The sequence below is a fragment of the Schistosoma mansoni genome, chromosome W (genome assembly GCF_000237925.1).
Source record: "Schistosoma mansoni strain Puerto Rico chromosome W, complete genome".
NCBI classification, from domain to species: Eukaryota; Metazoa; Platyhelminthes; class Trematoda; order Strigeidida; family Schistosomatidae; genus Schistosoma; species Schistosoma mansoni.
This window is the reverse complement of record NC_031502.1, coordinates 38882898-38908442: the sequence shown is the minus strand read 5'-3', so window position 1 is coordinate 38908442 and position 25545 is coordinate 38882898. Positions and strand designations below refer to the sequence as shown.

The 25545-nt window shown below is 32.5% G+C and overlaps 1 protein-coding gene across 1 annotated transcript in view; it reads right to left on the bottom strand.

Annotated features, from left to right (window-relative positions):
- Positions 1-18742, bottom strand: part of Smp_159420 (low-density lipoprotein receptor (ldl)) — a gene marked incomplete at both ends in the record, with an annotated part of 48360 nt that extends 29618 nt beyond the window's left edge. The window contains one exon of the mRNA XM_018789638.1: positions 18430-18742. Within this exon, the coding sequence (XP_018655061.1) occupies positions 18430-18742 (313 nt within the window). The remainder of the gene's footprint in view (positions 1-18429) is intronic.
- Positions 18743-25545: the final 6803 nt, after the last annotated feature.

Here is a 25545-nt window from a genome sequence, read left to right as displayed (position 1 = left end):
TTCTCATATTTTATCAAAATATTCTGTAATCTTATGATAAACGATAGATTGGTTGTACCCACCTAGGTGTTCGTTCGCTATAATATTATAGAAATATATTCCCTTGAAAAGACTTGAGTCTCAAAACTATTGATTGATTTCACATACCACTACTCATTTTAACTTGAATCACTTCATATAAGTTTCAGTAATTACAACTTCAATACCAAGACGTTTGATTAAAGAATGTAACTACTGGATCCAATTTTCTTTAAAGATTTCATATAAATAGTTCATCAAACTGTTGTAGTAATAGCAGTTCTAGTCAAAATACACTTTAATATAATTTATAAGAAATTAAGACAGAATACTAATCTTAAGGGAAATTAGATTCAGAAAGCTTTCAAATATAAAAAAAAACAATGGCACGATACAATGGGAAAATACAAGTAAACAACATCAAGTGAAAATGGCACGATAATTATAATGGTAAATTATATGTACCTTGGAAAAATGGTAAAGTTAAGCAAGAATGAGAAAGAAAAATATATAAAATACAGAAAGGTTATGAATATAAATCACCTGTTAGAAACATTTTTGACAAGTAATTTTACATATTGGCTACTATCCTAATTATTGTTACTGACCGTAATGCAACTATACACAACTGCAATACTATACATAACCTACTATATCATTATCACCGATTCATATTAATTAAAATAAATTAATCAGGATAGCAAAATTTGCAGGCATCCTGGTTTTTTCTTGTAGCAATAATGATGAAAATAATGGGAAACAGTGAAGAAATATAACAAGGGTAGGTAAACTAAATGAAAATCACTGGACTAAAAAACATCGTTTTGTCAAGAAGTTGAATCTTCGTGACATTTCATTTTAAACATTCTTGTTGTGAAATGTATTCGTAATGTATAAATTGAAATATTAGTTTGATTCACATCTTTGAAAGTTGAAAGCGTGAGTCAATCGGAGCTAGACCGCCATGGAAAACCTGGTAGCACTACGAAAATACTAAATCTCCACAAAACCCCTTCTGATAATAATAATAATAATAATAATATGCTCACTAGTGACTGACTTCGAGAGGTAAATCCAGGAGTTCTAGTGAGAAGCAGTGACCAGGGGAGTTCAAACCACATCTGTTGTGAGATATAAACTCACTTAAAACAATCAGTGAACAGTTGCTCAACTTCGTGGATCAGTTGAAGTTACAAATTAACGCCGTTGGTTGCCGGCTCAGTGGTCTATCGGTTAAGTGCTCTGACGCGAGACTGGTAGGTCCTGGGTTCGAATCTCGCGAGTGCGGGATCGTGGATGCACACTACTGAGGATTCCCATAATAGGACGAAACGGCCGTCCAATGCTTCCAGATTTTCCATGGTGGTCTAGCTTCAATTGACTCATGCTTTCAACTATGAAAATACTAAATCTCCACAAAACCCCTTCTGATTCATATTTGTTATATTGTATTTTTAGACTTGATGTAAATGATAGTATCACCAAGTTATGAGTTTTGATGGTTTAAGTATTGAGCATTGATGATAAAATGGTAGAATTATAATCACTCAAAAACCATTCTCGCTACATGCATGGTTCAATCATATTCATTTTTAACTGATTTAGAATTTGTTTGATGATCTATCAAGACTCGTCTTTCGGGGCAAATACAATAATTTATTCATTAGAAACTATTAAAAAAAAACATATATTGTCACATTCCTTATTTAAACACTCAATTAATTTGTGCTTCCGAGTACCGTATTCGATCACAATCACCATTGTTTTGTTGTTCTGACTACTGACATATACAAAAGGATACACAACTCTGGAATAAGGTTATAGAAGCTTATTAATTCTCTTAGTTGAATCCTTTACTTTTAACGTGAACAATCATAACTTCGGATATTCAAATTATCTTGTGGGGTGATACATAAATAATCTATAATGTCTGCCAAAAAGAACTATTATCCATTCACACAAGTTATAATTGGGCAATATTTATGAAAAGTCCTAGTATAACATTGCGGATCATTTAATAGTCTTTCATTTATATTCCAGTTTAAAAACTTTTTTTTTATTTGATAAGTTAGTAAGAATATTTTTAGCTGGTCATTCTGTACATTTATAGTTAAAAAAGTGGTCAATATTTTTTGCATGTTTCCATTCAGATGACTAATTGTTTTATCTTCTGAATTGTCCTCAGTTAGGGTTTGGCAATCATTTCTGTTATTAACATTATTTATTCACACTCACTTTATGTACATTAAAGGCATTATTATTCCACGAAGATACCATAAAAGATGAATTTCTCTTAATAATTTGTTTAAGTCACTTTAATGATGGGTAAAATGAGTATTAACATTTTATTTACGGAATACGAATATGGTAAGTGAAACTAAACTATTCCTAAACTTATCACATTATTTTTTTTGTCAGGATTTCCAGATATTTCATTTCAAACTCGTTCATAAAACTCCAGTTGAAGAAATCTGTCCGTTCATCTTAATTTTAGCATTTGGGAATCAGGTAATGGTACTCATTATTATAATGCATGGATTCAACTTCCAAGAAGTAGTTTCTGTCTAAACTTTTCAAAAGCTTCTCATTTCGTTTAACTTTACGGTTAATTATATAATCCTCTTTTAAATCAATGTTTCTTATAGAGACTTATGAGAAAAGAACTGTTTGAGAAAACTCTACTGTAGAGAGTTGTTGGCGTGATCCAGAAAACTTGCAAAAGACAAGAAAGGCTCAGGAAACACTAAGAAACATTTTATCCAGTCACTAGAAGTTTTGCCAGAAACATCAAGAAAGTGAAGTCACATATAGAGTTTCTGATTGGCTGATTACTACACTGCTACTATGTTTAGTAGCATCCCAGAATTTTCGGGAAAACCCAAGGACTTCTAAAATACTATAAAAACCCTATATTTTCCGTACATGAACGAACCTCTGTAGTAAAATGCTTCCCGCATATTTTGCGTCTTTTCTCTCGTGTTCCAGTTGCTATGTAGTTTTATCTTGGGGGTTACGAGAATAGCTTAGGAACGGAGTATAGAGTTCAATTAGCAAGACTTACCAAAAGTTCCTTTAATTAATAAATTATCAAACATTCAAGGACCTGCATATTTCATGGTTTTTTTCTGAGGAGTAAATATGTGGATCTTTTAGTCTGGTTGCTTCAAAGTTAACCAAACAGTCGAAATTTTAACTCAATAAAATATGTATTCCACTTTCATAGTATATTGCACACTTTTGTATCAAGTATTATTAGAAATCATTACAATTTCTTTCATTTTTGTAAGTGTTTAGTGACAGCTTGTAACTCTATAGAGCAACTTTTCATTTATAAAAATGATGTATATTTTCGGCAAACTTTGCAATAGACAAACGTGAACTACTGGGGTGTTGGTTACTTATATCCACATAAGTAGTATATGGTCAGGCATAGAATATATTTTGGCAGATGATCGATAAGAAAAGAACAGGAACGAAACGCGATCGTTATGAAAATGCATGACCAATGAAACCAGTGAAGATGGACTGATATTTTCAGAAGCAAGGTTGAGACAATTGATTGTTATTTTGCAAATTAACTGTTTACTGTATGGTTATCAGATTTTAGTAAGATAGTCTGTAATTTGTGCTTAAATACATTCGATTGTCCCCCATTCGTGTTCTTGTTCACTACCCTACTACAAACAAGAGAATATATCTTCATTTCTACTTTTTTTCCATACTATTTCATTGTTCATAAAACTTAGATATCATGATTATTAACATAATCAAAGACTTGAATAATTTACACAAAGAATTGACTGTCAAGAGGTTATGTAACATTTAACATTCAATCTAGTCATTAATTTTGTCTATTTTAACAAATAAAAAAAGATCATTCATTCAACATACTATGTACTAGTCTGAAATGATGATATTATTATTGAAATAAAGAATCAACAGTGCTAATTATTGGACAAAATAATCTACAACTAAATAATATTCTACAAATTACATGATGGTAACAAATTTTTTTGCAGACAAAATGATTACAAAATTTTTACCAACATTATGTCTGAATGTAAAAAAAAAGATATGTTGCCATGACTGCACACACACACACATACACACAATTATACAAATAAAATGAGGAACATATTCACAGAATGTATTATACGCATATTTTAAAAGATTTTTGTACAGATGGTGTGTGGTACAGACTTAAAAATAATTATAATAGCCGTAAGGAAATTTGTACTTTTTGAAAGTAAATAGAAGAAAATATTTTTAAGCGAGTTTCTTTAAGCCTATATGAGGGTTTAAAATTCAGTCGTTCATGAATAAAAACTATGGTCCATAACCATTGTTACATTATTTATTGTTTATTAATGATCATACTGTGTTGTGTGCTACTGATATCGATAGACGTAAGTAGTGTGTATCACCGATCGAAAGTGAAATACCTAGTGACGGAAGGTTAAGAAAATCGAAGAAAAGAGAATGAGAACAGTTAGTGATTGTTGTGGAAACAAAGGGACAATGAAGTGCAAGACGATCGATTGATATTTTGCAAATGAAGTATTTACTTTATGGTTCTCAGATTTTGCTAAGATGTTCCATAATTTTGTGTTGAAATACATTCGATTGTACACACTTGTGTTCCCGTTCACTATAATATAACTCAGGTTGCCTTAGTTTGTTGTTTACAATCTTGAAATACTGTGAAATCATCTTAATTTTTTTGTTATGAATGCACCAGCAGATATGGAAATTGACTCCACCAGGCGTTAACTATACTGCGTGTTATCTGAAAAGGTGACCGCAGAGTTTTATATGTAAGAAATATAGATTGACTCCATCTGGCTCAATTTCATATAGATTTATTCGTTAATAAATTCATCTGTTCATGTAGGATCGCCTTATTATCGCTATCATCAAAGTATCATTCAATATTCATCTGTGCACTTCATCCTTAACATATAGTATATCAAGAATAATAAAACTTATGAATATGTTTACTACAATTGTCCATAACTAAAGCATAAAAATATCTTCCCATAGAATGTTATTGTCATGCAATATTCACCAACCTCATGAATGAAACTTTCAGCATTAAATTACAAAAACTATACTAAACTGTACTACTACTGTTAAGTGAAACCTCCCTATTATTAATTAAAGTCTGTAAACAGTTTTCATCACTGACTGATATCCATTGCAAGTCTATTTAAAATTTGGAAGTAGTGAACAGCTTTTTTGTCCAATTGCATGACATTTTAACATTATTGAATTAATATTTCATTATGAGTCGGACTCAAGACCATCATACTTCAAAGTGATCACAATATCATTAGACTACGGAGTTGGCAACCAATGATTGATACATACAAATTCAGCTTATTAACGATATGACTGAATGACAGTGGTAATAATAATAATGACTTTATACAGTATCACATGTATAGCACGATACAGAATTATCAGCCTATAATATTTTATCAAGTCCCCTTTATTCCGTTTATATTCCACAAAAAGATAATTACATACATACATAAAGTAGGTAAATAAACTGGTGTAAAATTCCATGAAAGTTATACCAGAAAATGAAAATGTATGCAACAGTGAATTAACAATCGACTGAAGAGTATACATTTTTGGTTAATGTCAGGAGTTATAATCTATTCGTCAAATAGTATGTGTGCTAGATACTGCATTGTAGGCATTCTTGTACTTTTAGCTAAATCATGAAAAAATGTAGCAGAATAGGATGAACTTAATTGTTTGATGGTTTCTTTTCAGCTGGTTACAACCTAGAAATAATGGTTATGATTATGCATGCTTTATATAGTATCAATTAATATCAAGAATATAACAATATCAAGTATAGGATTTTAAACTGTGAAAATCCTTGAATATTTATGTGCTAAGAAATGTGCAAATTCTGGGATAAAAGTCTTGAAACATATAGGGTTATTTTATGGTTGAAATCATTAGTCAATTGAAGCTAGATCACCATGGAAAACCTGGAAGCACTGGACGATCATTTCGTCCTATTGTGGGACTTCTCAGCAGTAAGCACAATAAGACGGAACGGCCGTCCAGTGCTTCCAGGTTCCCCATATTCCATATAGACTTATGTTTATAAAAAGCGAGAATAAAATTTATACCAAAGATTACATAATAACAAGCTTAAAGCCAAATAGATTAACCGTGTAAAACGAGTGACTCAAGAAAAAAGAAAAATAAAACAATTGAAGACACTCTAAATTATGACCTTTACTGAATCATGAAAATTAGAAGCCACGAGGGTATTGACAGATTTAAAGTTTAATCCTTTTGAATAAACAGGTTCAGTTCTGATCATTTAACAACGATAGCCTCAATGAAATGTAGCAAATCCGAAGTTGTTTAAGGACTAATTACTTTGAAGAGTTTTGAAATATTCACACTGTGTTCATCATCAATCGGATGGCAGACAATTGTTCTGTCAAGAATACATAACCATTTTAATTCCAAAGATTATGAAATGTGCACTGAGAGGTAAACAAGAGAGCTTCTTTCTACTCTTCCACTCCATGTTACGAACATATAAATTAGTGAATGATTACCGACTGACGTTCATCAGTTAATCACCACATACCTTAGTAATTCCCTTCAGCGCTATTCATAACACAAAAAATATATTCTCAAAAGTCGAGAAAAGAGTATTAGGGAATAGTAAAGTATAACAGGTAATAACGAAAAATTACAAGAATCATAAAAATAAGTGTTGAGTAATACCATCAACCAAAAGCCACTTTATATAATGAATCAGACTCACTCATCTAAAGAGTCTGTTCTCACTGATAAATATAAATATCTTGTGTTTATATTTCAACTCTATCTCAGAGCTTAAAACTACAACTAAACAAATGTTCAGTGTTACCGAACTAATCAATGATCTATCGTAAAAACTATTCTCTTGGTGAGAAACCTTGATAGATCGAAAATCTGGATTATTAGATTTTCAAAATGTTTCACATAAATTCCTTATAGAGTTATTTGATATTTCATATAATGAATAACTTGTTACAACTTAATGTACAATAATTCATCATATTTCAACTTAAGGAAAAGGGAGATTCTTCATTTAAGTTTTTTATACTTAAAAATTATGTAGGTATCCATACCAAGGTTGGACTTGATAGCTTTAAATAAATTGAACATTGAGTAGAGGGTTAATAATAAATACACTACTTCTTGTTATATCACAATGAGTAGAAAAACTATATTTGCGACGTCTCGTGGCATAATGTAAGCCACTCCTCTACTCTAAAGAAGTGACCGTAATTAAGTTACGAAACGTCAGAAATACAATTTTTCTATTCATTGGGATTAAACAAAAATATATTTATTATTAAAGATTATGTGATGTGTGCTATTGGTATCGACAGATATAAGTAGTATGTATCATCAATGAACAGCAAAATGTCTGAAAGTAGAAGATTATAAAGATCAAAGAAAAGAGAACGAGAACAGAGAATGATTGCTGTGACAGTGAAGGAACAATGAAGTCTAAGACGATTGATTGATATTTACAAGAGGAACGGAGAAGTCTGAGACAATTGATTGACATTTTACAAATGAAGTATTTACTGTATGATTCTCAAATTTTACCAAGATATTCTGTAATGTTGTGTTCGAATGCATTCGATTGTACCCACTTTTGTACTTGTACACTACGATTAAAATTTTTAAGAATATAATATGAATTAAACCTTATCTCTAATTAAATATTACAGATCTGTTACAAACATTCAATCTTATAGTTTTTTGGTTTTACCTTAAAAATATATACAGTATTTGTGTAATAGATAAAATGTATATAAGGTCAATTAAGATTTTATAATTAAACGTATTGTTTAAATGAATACAAATAATTGTCGAAAAATCTAGTTTAACCTAAACTGTATTTTAAAAAATTATTTCATGAATGAACAAAACAAAATTAAGCCAAGATGGATAGTGGCTAACAGTGGAATCCAGGACGCGCGTTTCGTCCTATTCAAACAAACAATACTAAAACAAAATTAAATTAAAAATAATCATGAATAGTATTCTTTTTTGTTATTGTTTATATTAACTATCATTTTATTATTGAATCTGAATTGATTCATTTAAATTTACGATCATAATAATATTTTTGATTATTGAATGACATTGTTTTTAAAAGTACATTTTAATCAAAACATAATTAGATAATCATAGTGTAATGAATAAGAAAATAAATGGGGATAATTGAATGTAATTGAATACAACATTATAGAACATCTTAGTAAGATTTAAGAATCATAAAGTAAGCCCGAATGGCTCAATGGTAACGTCTCTGACTGTAAAGTTGAGTGACACAGGATCGAATCCGTCAGGGAGCATCAGTTCCCTCAAGATTACAGGTACACCTTGCTGACGAGTGCCAAGTAGCACGAAACCCGGGTCCAGGGTTTCCTGTTGACCACCTCCAACCACCATCTTACCTCAATATATATAGTGCACACAGTGTCGAGCCACCTAAACTAGTGGCCACATTGCAACTTGATCGATAGCATTCGATCAGCACTAAGAAGGATTTGACACGCATGACATTGGTCACCACCAAGTGATCAATCAATTTCATCGCTCGAGCTTCAAATAGACTTCAAGAAGACTTCTACTTGAAGTTCGTGCTGATGATTTCGTTCAGAAGAGCGATGAAAGTCTCACGACCATACCATTCAGCTCAAAGTACAAAACTCCACCAAGAAAATTTACAATTTATAGAAAATCTGTGGCAAAATCACGTTTTTGCATACATATTTTGTAAGGTATGGGGTATTCCAACTAGAAGTTCAGAAGAGTATCTTTAGCAGCTGAAAAGAGAGGTTACCGGCTTTTGTTCACCATACGTATATTGTACCTTACAATATTTTCTTACAGTTAGCTCAAATAAGTACCACTTGTTAGCCTCTGTTGAATTGTCATTTCTATTGCTATTATACATTATGCAGTAATCTGCCCGACCATATCAAAATAAAATGTAACAAAAAGCGAAAGGAACTGTGCAAAAATTCAAAAAGTTCTTAATTACTCAGCAGAATGGTCTGACAAATTAGAAAATTCCAGCTGATACCTTTAAGTTCATTATGAAACATATTGCTATTTGTCAGAGCTATACGTGAAATTATTAGTAAAAGCTTATTGTTAATACTAGCAGCTTCCAGTCACTTAAAAACTACGTTACATATAATTTTAGTACTATATAAAAATAGTCTCAGCTTAAACTATACCGTTGAAGAGAGCCTGAAAAATCATAACTGTGTCAATCTCTCAATTCTCAAAGTTTCCATATGACGTAAGATTACATAAGCTAAATCTCTTGTTCATAACATATGGAAGAACTAGAGGTAACCTATTCACAGCCTTTAAATAACCTAACAGTAACTTCCCAACTGACATCGTCACTTATATCTAATGTTTTAGAGTATCAAACTTATTCAGTTACTTAAAAAGGTTCACAAAGTCAAAGCCAACCATTTATCATCCAACTACCAACTTTTTGTCTACTGAAGCTTTCCATCAATAGACGACTACACCTTCTCTAAGAGGCATATTCTAAAGTAGGTTGAATCAACTAAGTAAAATTAATCATCAGAATGAACATAGACCCTTATTTTACAATATCAGATGTATATAAATTAATTTACAGGTATACTTCTTCAGACTACATTGATTTTTCTTAAAATGTATTTTACTGTAAATGTAAACTTTCAATTACTGTCTAACTTATTACAGATTTATTTATTGACAGTTATAAAGTGATAAATAATATGACTTTGATTAATACAAATACATTTTACAGTAGCATAAATGAACTATGATAAACATTATAAACATACAAATTTAGTTATGTTAATAAATGAAAATAAATATGAACCATCTAGTTACCGGTAAATTGTCTAAATAGTTTATTAGCAATACAATATTCAATATGGAACTATGGAAATTGTTGGATTTCATTGAAATCATGAACCAATAAAAGTTAGCCATTTCATCCTAGTGTGTGACTCCTGATCAGTGCTCATCCATGACCCAACTCGTGAGAATGTGACCCAGGAAACTTGGTTTCTGTCGAGGACGCTTAACCTCTATGGTGGTGAACAAAACGGTCATCCAGTGCTTACAGGTTATCAATGGTGGTCTAACTTATGTAGGTTCATGATTTCCAAAAAATGCAATGATTGTCATTTGAAATGACATGTTGCCTATCTGTTCAAAAAAAGTGTCTGAATTCTACATTAATTAAACATTTATTCCATTCTAATGACTCACAAACATATACGGTATCGGCTGCGAATATCCCACATTTTGTCAAGCCCATAAAATACAATCACAGTTCACCTGAACCTGAATTTATACTGTCTTTTTAAATAACCTGGAAATATATGGTTTAACCTAAAATCATTCTGACTAGCGATTAAAACTAAATAATACTGGTCTCCAGCTTATTGCAACGAGCAGTGGTAAATATTGCATAAGCTTATTTGTGTGTTATATATTACATGCATTCGAACCATTCACTTGTTAGTTAGAAAACATTCAGAAGTTATTCTGTTACAATGTAGGCTTTGAATAAACACATATTCAGTCGATGTTGAATAAAACATTTGAGTTAGTAGACTACAGAAAATCATCTAGTATTTTTCTTACTAAACTATAAAACAATGTGTGATGTTTCTAATTCAGATTATTAACATTTTTAGTCAATACCTAGTCAATTTCCCATACTTGTCTTTATATATCTGGATGTCACATTCTATGTTTAGCTTTTTATTAATAATCCTAGAAACTGATGCTTTGTGAAAAAAGTTGTAACAGTTAATAGAATATATAATCTTTGCCGGTAACTTATTTACAACAATCTAATCCATTCCCACTATATTTGTTTAAATGTATATGAAATGATCCAGAATATTTCGTGATACTGTAGTGAACAAGAACTCAAGTGGGAACAACCAACTTATAGTCCGATGCAAAGTTACAAAATATATTTGTAAAGTATGGGAACCAAACATTATTTTGATAATGTAATAAGAAGACGAAGATTATCAGAACTATGTGATATATTAGCGCAATACATTTCGAACAATCTAATCACACATATACTTTATTAATAGATGGAAAGTTCATGGCACAGTGAGACCTACTGTAGCCTTGGTGGAAAAAAAGCCTGTCTACATCACCTTACTATTTAGACGTGATTCAAATAGCCTTTTATTGAAACAAAGGCTTAAATCAGTCATCAACGAAACGTATTGTGCAGCGAAGATCATTATCAAAGAAAGAACGAGGTCCATGCTTCATTCAAAACCTAGAAGACATGAAAATGATTGTGTCATATCCCACTGCGTTTACCAATTTAAATGTGTATGTGGTCACACATACGTAGGGAGGAGCAATCGTGGTCCGAAAATTAGGGTGGGTGAGCATGTACCAAAATGGTTGCAAAAACAAATAGAATCAAATGACCCGATAACAGTAGAGGATAAACATCCATCATCCTCTAGTGCTAAACACATAATTCAAACAGGGCATTACATTGATCTTAACTCGGCTTTTGTGGTGTTATACATGAGTGTGAAAGGGCGTATGCTAAGGTTTATTGAAGCCTTAGCCATACGAAAATTCAACCCCCCTTCGTGTATTCAAAAACAGTTTATTCTCACCTTAAACCTACCCTGGTAATATTAGCTTATTATCCAGAATGATTGGGTGTCAAATTGTTTTCACACCATGTTTATTATTATTATCCTTGTCTAGTCTTAACCCCATTTCCAGTCTAGTTGACCTTTTATTTTTATATATAAATGTTCTTAACAAGTATATTACGTGTGATCAGATTGTTCGAAATGTATTGCGCTAATCTATCACATAGTTCTGATAATCTTCGTCTTCTTATTACATTATCAAAATTTATCAAAGGGACTAATTGCTTCAAACCAAACATTAAATACTTCATTTGCAAATCCTCTGTCAACTGTCTCAAACTTCATCGTTTCTTCTTGTTATTACAATTACTCTCTCTTCTCGTCCTCTTCGATTAGATCTTCCCAATCTTCTGCTATCAGGCAGTCAACTTTCGATTGATGTTATATACTACTTATGTTGACAGACACCAAAATATTACTTTACCCTGAACTTTCCATGGTAAAGTGAGACCTACTATGGTCTTGGCAGGAAAAAAAGCCTGTCTACATTACATTACCATATAGAGGTGACTCAGCTAGCCTTTTATTGAAACAAAAAGTTAAATCAGTCATTAACAAGACGTATTATGCGGCAAAGGTCATTATCAAGGAAAGGACAAGGTCCATACTTCATCGAAAACCTAGCTTCAAATCTAGCTTCAATTGACTCATGATTTCAACTATGAAAATACTAAATTCTCCACAAAACCCCCTCTGACCGAAATCCTAAAAGACATAAAAACGATTGCGTCACATCCCACTGTTTTAGAATATTAAAGATTCCCATTGTGAAAATCCCACTGTGTTTACCAATTCAAATGTGTGTTTGGCCACATGTACATAAGGAAGGTAATCGTGATCTCGAAAATAGGGTGTGTGAACATGTACCCAAACGGTTACAGAAACAAATAAAATCAAATGACCCAATAAGACACAATTATATGAACGAAGAATATTCTTTTTTCAATAATTTCTCATCAGGTTCTACAATTATAAATCCAAATTAATAATTCACAAAAGATTGGTCAAGTTTAAGGCAGAGTACATCATTTAAGAAACTGTAACATGTGAATCAAGGAATGTCATTTAGAATCAAATCAAATCGTTAATGTTGGAGTTGACTAATACGAAATGTTAACTTGAATCAGTTTATAAGTGAAATAAATAAATATAGTTGACATGAGGTGAGAGAGAATAATGGGATTACAACTCAGAAATTACGTAATATGTAGAATAATATGAATTAGGTCAGATATAGTAGATAGGGGTGGATGCTGAATAAATTTCTCTAAAAGGTTAATAAGTGTAATAATAATAATGACAATGGTAAGATGTGTAGATAAAATAAGTTTAGGATATAAAAATGAACAATAATCAAATTAATGTCACCATTGATTATTAACAAGTTGACCCTGAAGTTGGTCAGGGTAAAAGGAGCGGCTGGATATATTTATTTTGGATGCACAGCTCTGGCTTTTTGATCCGGATAGCAATTGCCTCAGTCGTCTGCAGAACCCTTAATCTGACGGAATTAGGTAGACTGTTATTAACACGATATATTATTGGGAAAGATTGCTCCATGTTGGTTGTATGTCCCGTCTGAACTAAATGGGCTACAATAGAGCTGTAAACCGTTTTGACTATACTTTTGCTTAACCACACTGGGAGGTGCTCACGAGCCCGAATATACAAATCCCTAGAACATCTGCCCATATAACCAATAAGAGTAGAGGATAAACATCCATCATCCTCTGGTGCTAAACACATAATTCAAACAGGGCATTACATTGATCTTAACTCGGCTTTTGTGGTGTTATACATGAGTGTGAAAGGGCGTATGCTAAGGTTTATTGAAGCCTTAGCCATACGAAAATTCAACCCCCCTTCGTGTATTCAAAAACAGTTTATTCTCACCTTAAACCTACCCTGGTAATATTAGCTTATTATCCAGAATGATTGGGTGTCAAATTGTTTTCAGACCATGTTTATTATTATTATCCTTGTCTAGTCTTAACCCCATTTCCAGTCTAGTTGACCTTTTATTTTTATATATAAATGTTCTTAACAAGTATATTACGTGTGATCAGATTGTTCGAAATGTATTGCGCTAATATATCACATAGTTCTGATAATCTTCGTCTTCTTATTACATTATCAAAATTTATCAAAAGGACTAATTGCTTCAAACCAAACATTAAATACTTCATTTGCAAATCCTCTGTCAACTGTCTCAAACTTCATCGTTTCTTCTTGTTATTACAATTACTCTCTCTTCTCGTCCTCTTCGATTAGATCTTCCCAATCTTCTGCTATCAGGCAGTCAACTTTCGATTGATGTTATATACTACTTATGTTGACAGACACCAAAATATTACTTTACCCTGAACTTTCCATGGTAAAGTGAGACCTACTATGGTCTTGGCAGGAAAAAAAGCCTGTCTACATTACATTACCATATAGAGGTGACTCAGCTAGCCTTTTATTGAAACAAAAAGTTAAATCAGTCATTAACAAGACGTATTATGCGGCAAAGGTCATTATCAAGGAAAGGACAAGGTCCATACTTCATCGAAAACCTAGCTTCAAATCTAGCTTCAATTGACTCATGATTTCAACTATGAAAATACTAAATTCTCCACAAAACCCCCTCTGACCGAAATCCTAAAAGACATAAAAACGATTGCGTCACATCCCACTGTTTTAGAATATTAAAGATTCCCATTGTGAAAATCCCACTGTGTTTACCAATTCAAATGTGTGTTTGGCCACATGTACATAAGGAAGGTAATCGTGATCTCGAAAATAGGGTGTGTGAACATGTACCCAAACGGTTACAGAAACAAATAAAATCAAATGACCCAATAAGACACAATTATATGAACGAAGAATATTCTTTTTTCAATAATTTCTCATCAGGTTCTACAATTATAAATCCAAATTAATAATTCACAAAAGATTGGTCAAGTTTAAGGCAGAGTACATCATTTAAGAAACTGTAACATGTGAATCAAGGAATGTCATTTAGAATCAAATCAAATCGTTAATGTTGGAGTTGACTAATACGAAATGTTAACTTGAATCAGTTTATAAGTGAAATAAATAAATATAGTTGACATGAGGTGAGAGAGAATAATGGGATTACAACTCAGAAATTACGTAATATGTAGAATAATATGAATTAGGTCAGATATAGTAGATAGGGGTGGATGCTGAATAAATTTCTCTAAAAGGTTAATAAGTGTAATAATAATAATGACAATGGTAAGATGTGTAGATAAAATAAGTTTAGGATATAAAAATGAACAATAATCAAATTAATGTCACCATTGATTATTAACAAGTTGACCCTGAAGTTGGTCAGGGTAAAAGGAGCGGCTGGATATATTTATTTTGGATGCACAGCTCTGGCTTTTTGATCCGGATAGCAATTGCCTCAGTCGTCTGCAGAACCCTTAATCTGACGGAATTAGGTAGACTGTTATTAACACGATATATTATTGGGAAAGATTGCTCCATGTTGGTTGTATGTCCCGTCTGAACTAAATGGGCTACAATAGAGCTGTAAACCGTTTTGACTATACTTTTGCTTAACCACACTGGGAGGTGCTCACGAGCCCGAATATACAAATCCCTAGAACATCTGCCCATATAACCAATAAGAGTAGAGGATAAACATCCATCATCCTCTGGTGCTAAACACATAATTCAAACAGGGCATTACATTGATCTTAACTCGGCTTTTGTGGTGTTATACATGAGTGTGAAAGGGCGTATGCTAAGGTTTATTGAAGCCTTAGCCATACGAAAATTCAACCCCCCTTCGTGTATTCAAAAACAGTTTATTCTCACCTTAAACCTACCCTGGTAATATTAGCTTATTATCCAGAATGATTGGGTGTCAAATTGTTTTCACACCATGTTTATTATTATTATCCTTGTCTAGTCTTAACCCCATTTCCAGTCTAGTTGACCTTTTATTTTTATATATAAATGTTCTTAACAAGTATATTACGTGTGATCAGATTGTTCGAAATGTATTGCGCTAATCTATCACATAGTTCTGATAATCTTCGTCTTCTTATTACACTATCGAAACATAAGTTTAAACTAATTTGTGTTCAATAGGTTAAGATAGTTGAATATTTTAATCAAAAACTACGGCAGCACTTAGTTACAAAATTTATTAACGAATAAGTAAATCGTGGCTCTGATCTTACTGATAATAATAACGAATGATGATAAAAAATGAAGAATAACATTCACAGGTTCTTCTTGAAAAGTTTTTCGCTATCATTGGAATAATGCACATTCAAGTAAAGACGTGTGTCACTTTAAGAAGTTGAAGTCATGATTCAGTTGAAGCTAAACCACCATGGAAAACCTGGAGGCACTGGACGGCCGTTTCGTCCCATTGCGGGACTCCTCAGTTCGAACCTCGTGAAGCGGGATCGTGGATGCGCAATGCTGAGGAGTCCCAAAACAGGATGGAACGGCCGTCCAGTGCTTCCAGGTTTTCCATAGATATAGATTTGTTTAACTACAAAATTTGATCATTGAAATGAATCAAACTTACAGATATGATCAATATTCTATAGATTCATGTTAGAATTATTTATGGTAGAATTTTTACCTTACATAGAAATTACTAAATACAATAGAATTCTATGTAGTGCAAATTTATTTGTTTTAGTTTACAATACTTAATCATAATGCATTGTACATCAGGATCGTTTACATCTTGTTAATACCAAACAACAAGAGAAAGAATTAAGCTTATGATATTTTCTCTTACAATGTAGGCAATTTATCATTATATTGATTATTACATAAAAAAAACAGTGAAATATTTTGCTGGCTAATTAAAATGATTCGTAGAATCTTCAAGCAACTGTATTGGTACACATTATCATTTGAAAGCCGACAATTGTTCATTGTATTAGTATTGACATACATTTAACTCATTTTCTTGGAAACAATCACTAGTTACTTTTTACTTATTCATAAGTCTACTAAACTGTATTATTCTTGAAATGCACAGCATTACAATCTCCAAAAATATGTAAAAGCTATAAATCCTATAGAAATAACTATTAAATTAGTATAACCGATAACTCAAATATTTAACTTATTTCAATGATAAAATGATTATTTAAGTTTTCAATGACAATAATGTAGTTGTAAAAAACATATCCGTGATGTTCGCATAATTTCTGACATAATGGTATTTCGAGGCAATCCACACATGATGCATATATGGCAATCAAGATTAATCAAAATTCAGTGGAAAATATCGACCACGGAATGATTCAAATCATAACAAATTATACTTTTTAATCTGTTTATAAGTCTTGTTTAAATGGCAAAAAATAGTCCAAAGTAAAATAGAACACATTTGTTTACTTCCCTTCAAGGACGTTTCTATTCTGTGGAGGTAAATTACCAACCTCAATCAACATAATTAAGTCCAAATGATTCTTATAAATGGTGATTACTTGAAACTGTGATATATAAACTTCATAAAAGTCCTTAATGTACCTCGTTTAATCATTGTTGATAAGTTATTAGCATAACTCATTTCACTCATCTTAAGGCTACTAAAATCCATTCTTCCCCATAGACAGATATTGTACGTTCTCTAATTATAGATCGTTAGAACGTCAGTTAGTAAAATGTCAGAGTAAAATGAAATTAAATCTTTATATACGGTTACAACAAAATCAACCTTAAGCTTTAAACTGCCATTCTATATTGCCTTAAATTAATTTATCTCGTATTACTCCTCAGTTACTTAAGAAAATGGACAACAATAAACCTGCAATATTTTGATTATGGTGCTTGTCAATTACATTTAAGTAATGTTCAATGCAACCAATGAGTTCACAACACAAAATATAATGCTTCATTGGTTTAAAAATCGAATAAATTATGCTTAATCTTAACATAAACACTTAGATGTCGAAAAAGCTTAACACTAGATTCTTATATCTTTTAAGCATTAAGATTTAACTATTGTCTTTACAAAAAGAAAATAAGTGAATTAACAAATTCGGGAACAACTACAAATACTATTTCAACATTTTAAATTCGTGGTTATTAGGAAGTCGCTTTGACATAAGAATTGTCTTCTTCTCCTCAAACAAATAATGTACAGAAAAAATAGATTTTCAAAATATTCCTGAATAAAAAGCGTAGTTAGTTTGAATGAGTGAAACCTCGGTGAGTTTAAACCATAGTGAATAATATTAATAATAAACTCTAGAATCCTTAGTTTTGCTGTATATAAAAAACTGTGATGTATGGAGCATTTTCAACAAAGTAACATGATCTTCAAATAGAATTTTTAAAGAAAAAGAATTTCTCTCGAAAATTCCAATATAAGCGATCGAACGTTAGTTTCTCGGAATATAGGAGGGTTTAATGAGAAACTAAAGCTAAAAGACGCATAATAATACTGCTTTCTAATTGCTGAAAATATTGTGTAACCTTCTGCAAATAGATAAAAAGACTGTCCAGGGCTTTATAATGATTTCGAGGATTTCTACACTGCCAATTAACAATATCACTTGTAGAAAAAATAGTCTGGATAAAACACACTACAATGTTTATGGACAATTAAATAGTATTGGAGACACAGAAACGTATTTAGCGGAAAATTAAAAGTCAATTTACTCACCTTTGCGAACACTGATAAATGTGGATTCAGTTGCAACGATGGGAGTCCCATTTACATATTGTGTGGCGATGCATTTATACTCACCTTCATCACTTTTTTGGATGCCTCTTATATGAAAGTAGGCATCAGTGGCTATTAGATCACGATTATTTACCTCCCATTGGTAGTGTATGTAATCGTTTTTGGAGCCACCGGTAGCATTACAATAGAATGCAACATTCTGCCCTTCATAAATTACCTGAATACGTTGTGAGTAAGTTTGGAGCAAAAATAAAATGCAAAGAAAGTTTGTTGCGCTGTAGAGACCGAACATTCGTCAAACAGCCAAGTGTGTGATTTATTGAATATCAAAACAGGATCAGCGTAATATAATGTTGCGTTTCAGGTTTGATTTTGAATCAAGAATTTATTGATTAATCAGATCTTTATTTTTATATTTAAATGAATATTTTCGGCAATGAATGCATTGTCACGTTTTTGTTTAAACGTATCAAACAATAAACAACAAAATGCGTGTCTTTTTAAATCTGTTGGCTTACAGTAAAATAAGTATAAACATTTCATTGGTTATTACAATCAAGGACATTAGTTTGGAAAGTATATATCATTGCGAGTCCTGATTCTGGAAATTAAGTGGTCCGGAATCAAACTTTCATTCATGATCTGGTGTTTACAAAAAGGGAAAGGAATGTCATACTTTCTAAAAGGCATATGAATGTGGCTGTATTAGCTTCTATTTGAAGAATCACTTACGACAGTCGGTTTTCTAGAACTATCTACGTTTTGAATTTGCTGGATGAGATCCTGTTATAACGCCTAAGTACTTGTTCACTCTCAGTACTAGTTCTTAAGAACTAACAATTGTTAAATTTGAACAACATAACTTTGGAGTGATTCATTAATGTTTGGTTAATGTTTTCTTTTGAAGCCGGCTGACCTTCGTCTTTAAATATAGGTATGCACATAGGTGTTTTATCTCTATATATTTTTACAATCTAAGATATAATCTGAAAATTGGTCTTTGGAGGAACACGGTAAGTTTGAGAACCAAATACAAAGTATCAGGGTTATAGAGAAAAACGAGAAGAAACAAGTCACACAATACCTCGAAAATAATCGGTGAAAAGTCGAATTCTTAAACGTACAGCTTTTGAAACTTTACCACTTATATTTTATACGAATGACCTAACCGGGATTGCAGATCACCTTTCTTGTTGTTTGCTGACACTATGAAAGACCATATGCAATGACGGTTATAGGATTGTATCACACTTAATATATGAACCTCAAGCACTAATCTCTTTTTTGATGGTCTTTTATCACTGGTATTAAGTGCTACCCGTATTATTACAAACAATCCATCCTTTTATACTTGCTACTTCAGACGAGAAAACCAAATTGGCTATTATCTTCTAATAAACTGTCATATTGTGATGTTTAAATAAATCAATGACTTCTTGGTATTGATGACTGTTGTAATTTTGAATTCCAAATACAATACATTCGTTCGGGCTCATCTAATACTTCTTGACTACATTGCGTTATTCCGGGGATTACTAGTTTATACTACAATTTAAATACTTCTGATTATCATATTGGCGTCGTGATTGAGCCAGTGATGGAACGGTTAAATATAAATTCAGATTTTAATGCTTTTGAGGAGTACATGGAGAGGTTCGAAATCTGGGCTTTGACCAAGGAAGATGATGAAGATTTTAATATTGTGGCCCATTTCCTTACATTCATTGGGAAAGAAGCATACAGCCTTATAAAGATTTTGGAACTTCCAGACAAACCGATTTCACTCCCCTATGCAACTCTCAAGCAACTACTGTTGGATCATGTAAAGTATACAAATTCCGAATGCGGTAAGAGAGAAAAATCCGATAAAATGACTCGCCAGAACTTCAGGAATTCCACTTCCTTAATAAGTCGTCGCAGTTCGATGCGTAATCAAAGTTATTCAGATAATACTTCATTGAGCTGTGAAACAGTCCATGTTGATGAGCACGAGTTTAGTAAATGCTCGTTCTGCGGCAAGTTTCACCCATGTAATTCATGTATATTTCGTAATTCTAAATGCTTTAAATGTGGTATAACTGGACACATTCAGTCAGTTTGTAATACCATGGTTCATTTCGCTGAAAGTAATGCTAAGATGGATGCTTCTAATGACCAGTTATCTTTATCTAGAAGAGGTATAACGTTATATAACAGTCCAGAGTTGAATGAAACCCAGAGTCATTGGGAGACGAAAATTCCCAACCAACCAACTTATCTGATTTCTCATGTTATTGTACCAGATATGGTTTGTCGTGATAATTCACATACTTCTGATGTAATTTCTTACAACTCTGAGAACAAAATGTTGAATGAGTCGAATCATGATCAAAAACCAGATTCAGTCGTGGTAGATGCTGGATTCCCTGATGATCCATTATTCTCTAATGAAACTCTTATTCAATCTGAGGAAAATATTTCAGAGAAATCGAATTCTGATATCATGTCAAGTGTCAGTGGTCCTCACAATCAATTTATCTCTAATGATATTCCTAATGAATGTGACAAATATGTTCCTAATGAGTCGAACTCTAGTCACATTTGTGATGTTATTGTATCAGATGTTGCATATTCTCACGAACAATGTGTTTCGAGTAGAATCCCTAGTCAGTGGTACGATGAATCAGATGGGAAAGCAAAATTTCCCGAAGCAACCAGAGAACCAGTTTGCCCAGAAGTGAAGTTTGCACAGACAGAGAATCCAAATCAAGTCCAAGATTATCCTAATGAATATGAGGCAGATGAATGTTTTCTATTCGATTGTTTCGCAGGTAAATCAAGCCTAGTTGAATCTCATGTGTTAATTACATATATCAATGCATATCCATCTGTATATTCTAATATGAATAACAAAAAGTATATGTATCATGATTTTTATTGAAGTCAAAGTCACATGATGGAATACCTCAAATCATATATCAGTGTTTATTCCCAAATACTCACATGCAGTAGTCGATGCGTAAGATTTGAGAAGATAATGCAAATTGGGAACGTCATATTGGCTAAAACATTGCGAAGTAAGGACCCAACATTATTTCGTGGGGGAGGATATTGTTGGAAAGTCCATGATGCAAATTCTAAATATCAATGGTTTCACTACAAAGCCGGCATGCTGATTGTATACAATTCCAGAACCCAGATAATACAGAGTCTACATCCAATACACTGTCGGACAGATGTAAGATGAACTTAAGAAGAAGACGAGCAATCGATTACAGACACTTACACTCCAATTCGAGCTGCGGCAGATGTGATGTTTAAATAAATCAATGACTTCTTGGTATTGATGACTGTTGTAATTTTGAATTCCAAATACAATACATTCGTTCGGGCTCATCTAATACTTCTTGATTACATTGCGTTATTCCGGGGATTACTAGTTCATACTACAATTCAAATACTTCTGATCAACATACATATTTGACACATTCACCCAACGGCATTCCTCAACACGTTTTTTATGAGACTTTGGATAGTTTGTTGGTGTACACTTCACTACTCTCTGCATGTTATCCGGTCTTGCTATATCGTTACAATGGTGACTAATTTTCCATTAATAGTTGCCCGATAGATGTTTATAATCCTGTGTGAACCTCCTTATGTATTCATTCACCAGCGTCTCACGGTCTACCTTTTATTTCTTCAAACCGCTCCCAATTTTCGGATATAAGTCATCTTGTACCCCACTCTCAAATTCTGTCTCCAGGCAAGCGTACTATTCTGCACAGGTTTCTATCTTGTCCTTTTCCATAGCTGATCGGTCGGTTATTTGGATAGTAACATCACATGAATAAAGCAGGAGCGTGGTTCAAGATGCTAGCATTTGATGAAATCAACTTCATGAGTAATCCTATTCTGTTTCGACCATGATTCAGACCTCGAAGTCACTTAATTGCAATGTCGCTGGTAAGCTGAGGTCATTGATCAGGAAAGTGTTCCGCGAAAAGCACTAGCAAACCGACATCTCGTCAAGTGGCTTATGCTTAGCTTCATTCAACAAATAGGTCTAAGTGGAAACTTGTTTTATTACTCAGCACAGATAGTTCCTAAATTCTTTCGAAGACACTAGTCTTTATTGAAGTCAAAGGTCTAAAAAATATTTGAATGCATATGTTGACCGACTCCGAAACATTTTTCATCGATATGTTTCAGCGCTTAAATCATTTATATAGTCATAGTTATTACTGAACCTATTCAATTTCATTTTTCTGTAGTTTTAATAAAAGTCTAGGCTACAGTGCAGTAAAGATTCATACTTGCTTTAGAGATATCATTAGGTTCTAATAGTTTCTATCAGACTAATGGAATATGTCAATCCATATATTTATGACGGATAGGTGGCTAGATATATACAACTCGACCGCAGCCTAAAGAACATTACTCAGGGCAATGTATGCACTTGTTTAGCATAAGAAAAGGTTATAAAACTGTCTTATTAATTAATTTAGTATTTATCTGATTCATTCTAACTTACTTGTTAATGTTTAAAACATGCAATTGTTGCTTATATCCAAATTTTGGATAACGTGTGAGATATTTTGTGTATAAAGTTCATAACAAAGTCTACTTCATTAAGAACACAAAGGAGGTAGACCCTGTTCAATGGAACCCATATTCTATTGTTTGTTTAAAAGTGCTACAGATAGTTACTAGCGCTTCTGATGGCCTTTGACCAGTAACTAATCCAGATAGTCTCGATGATTCAAGAAATGCTAATAAAACGCAACTTATACTAGATGATAGTTAATTTCATAAACAGCCAATAATTCTATGTATAAACAACAACTCAATGTTTCTAACTTACGCCGTACATCGAAATCAAGATTTTCCAAATTCGTGGCAAAATGTTCACACTGTCCAATTTTCATAATGATGGCAATAAAAGGGACAAAAACTGACTGAGTGGGTATTTATTATGTTTGTTTCGATATTGAATATAAACCTATATTGTCTAAAACAAGACCATCCCCAAACCACTATGCTTTGGGAAAGAGTTCAAGTGTTCATGTCGGGCAGAAATGCAACGATTATTATGGGTTTATTGAAGTATAATCTCGAAGATTGATCGGCTCATCTGCTAGTCCATGATCATATTCATTGACGTACGTAACACATGTCCCAACCACCTCAGTTGGTGGAGATTCACTTCCTCATCAATCGATTCGCCATCCTTACTTCCTATCCTATTTCTAACCCAGGCATTGGTAACTCAGTGGTCCCAAAATACAGGAGCAATGCTTCAAAGACACCTATCATCGAGTACTAGTAACCTACGAATATCCTCTGTTCTTAATGGCCATCGTTCACATCCATAAAGTAGAATGGAGCGAACTGATGGGAGTTAAACTCGTTTATCGGTTGGCAGATGGATATCTCTCCTATGCCACAAGTGACCCAAGTTGGCGAAAGCCAGTCGAGCCTTCTGAATCCACGAACATATTTCGCCATCCTATTCTATGCTAAGCAGAAATTTATAAAATTGGGTTTTACTGTTACTTTTGTTACTTTCTTAAAACATCATGTATTTAATAACAGAATCTCCTGATCAACGCCACCTGGTTAAACCTCGTTTTTCCTATAATAAAGTTGTTAGAAGAGTTTTTAGTCCTCTCTTCGCCTCCTAAAGTTTTAATGGTTTGACTAAACAACCATTTCAGGGTTTTATACTTGGTAGAGTTGGGGTGAACCTTGAGATTGTATAATTTATGGATTATTGCAGCATACTGAATTGTGGCATTATAAAATGCCAATATCACTTTCGTCTAATAGTTTCCAAGAGATGTGTCTAACATTTTTAAAAACAGCAACAATAGTAGCGATTACTCTGTGGCATTTCAGTGTGAATCTTTCATCTACTTGATTTTCATATAGATGGTCTCTCAGTTTCGCAACGTTTTATGAAGAATTAGGTGTCAATTTCCAAAACAACTAAAAACATGTGTCAAAGTTGTTTACTTAGCCTACCGATGATTTTTTATCATTAAACAACTATATTGTGTAAAATATCCTATCATTACGTATTTTAAAAGCACCATCTCTTCTCAAATTACCGACAGATTTACCACATTTTGACTTTCAAACTCTTGATAGACGATTCACCTAAACTTAAGATAAAGCATAGATGATTAAACCTACTTGTTTATTGATCTGCTTAACCATAGAAAATCGAATTTTGGTCAGAATTTTGTTAAAGTTCAATTTTTAAATTCTTAGTAGGATATCAAGAACTTCTTGGGCGAATTGAAACGATAAATCTTATCAGAATTGACTTATCATAAATTTTATTCTGTGTAGGTTTCTGTAACATGATTCTTCTATCATTCTAGCTTCTATTAATTAGCTGACCACAGTGAAACATGATGCTAAATTATTTTTCCATTTTTCCATCATCTTGAAGTAGTCAGTGTCCTTTCATTTCTATGTCATTACAATGAGGAAAAAAGAGATTTTTTCACTAAGGGAGACCCAGTGTTATCCATAGAGAACCTATATGTTCCTTTGTCGACTTAATTTATAAATAATAATGACGTGTTCGTGAAATATTATATATATATTAGTTTCATCAAGTTCAAATGAAAATTTTGAAGGCTTGGTCATTAAAGTCGGTGTACCTTTCGGTTTTACAGACAGTAATTTACTGTCTGTCTGATAGATTAATTCACTTCATATCTGGCAGCCTGTTACAAAATGAATATCCAAGTTTTTCACATTGACCTTTTAACCGAACAGATCTGAACTTAATCCATGTGCCCTTTTAAGATCCAATTTTCTCATTTCAACAATAAGAGATACGTACGAGACCATTTTAAGATCTAAATCTCATACAAATTTTACACACCTGATTCGTAAGTTTTGTATGGAAAACGTCGGCGTGCTGAAAAATAAAAATATGTTGTATACTGATAAAGCACTTCGTTCGTTATAATTAATAAGTTATCGCCTTAATATGTTTAGAATTACTAGAATATAAGGTGATTTCGATTTTAGAAGATTGTCAAGCGCTAAATAGCAACATTGAGTAAGTTTTTCTTTAGGTTTTAATGAAATTTTAACAAT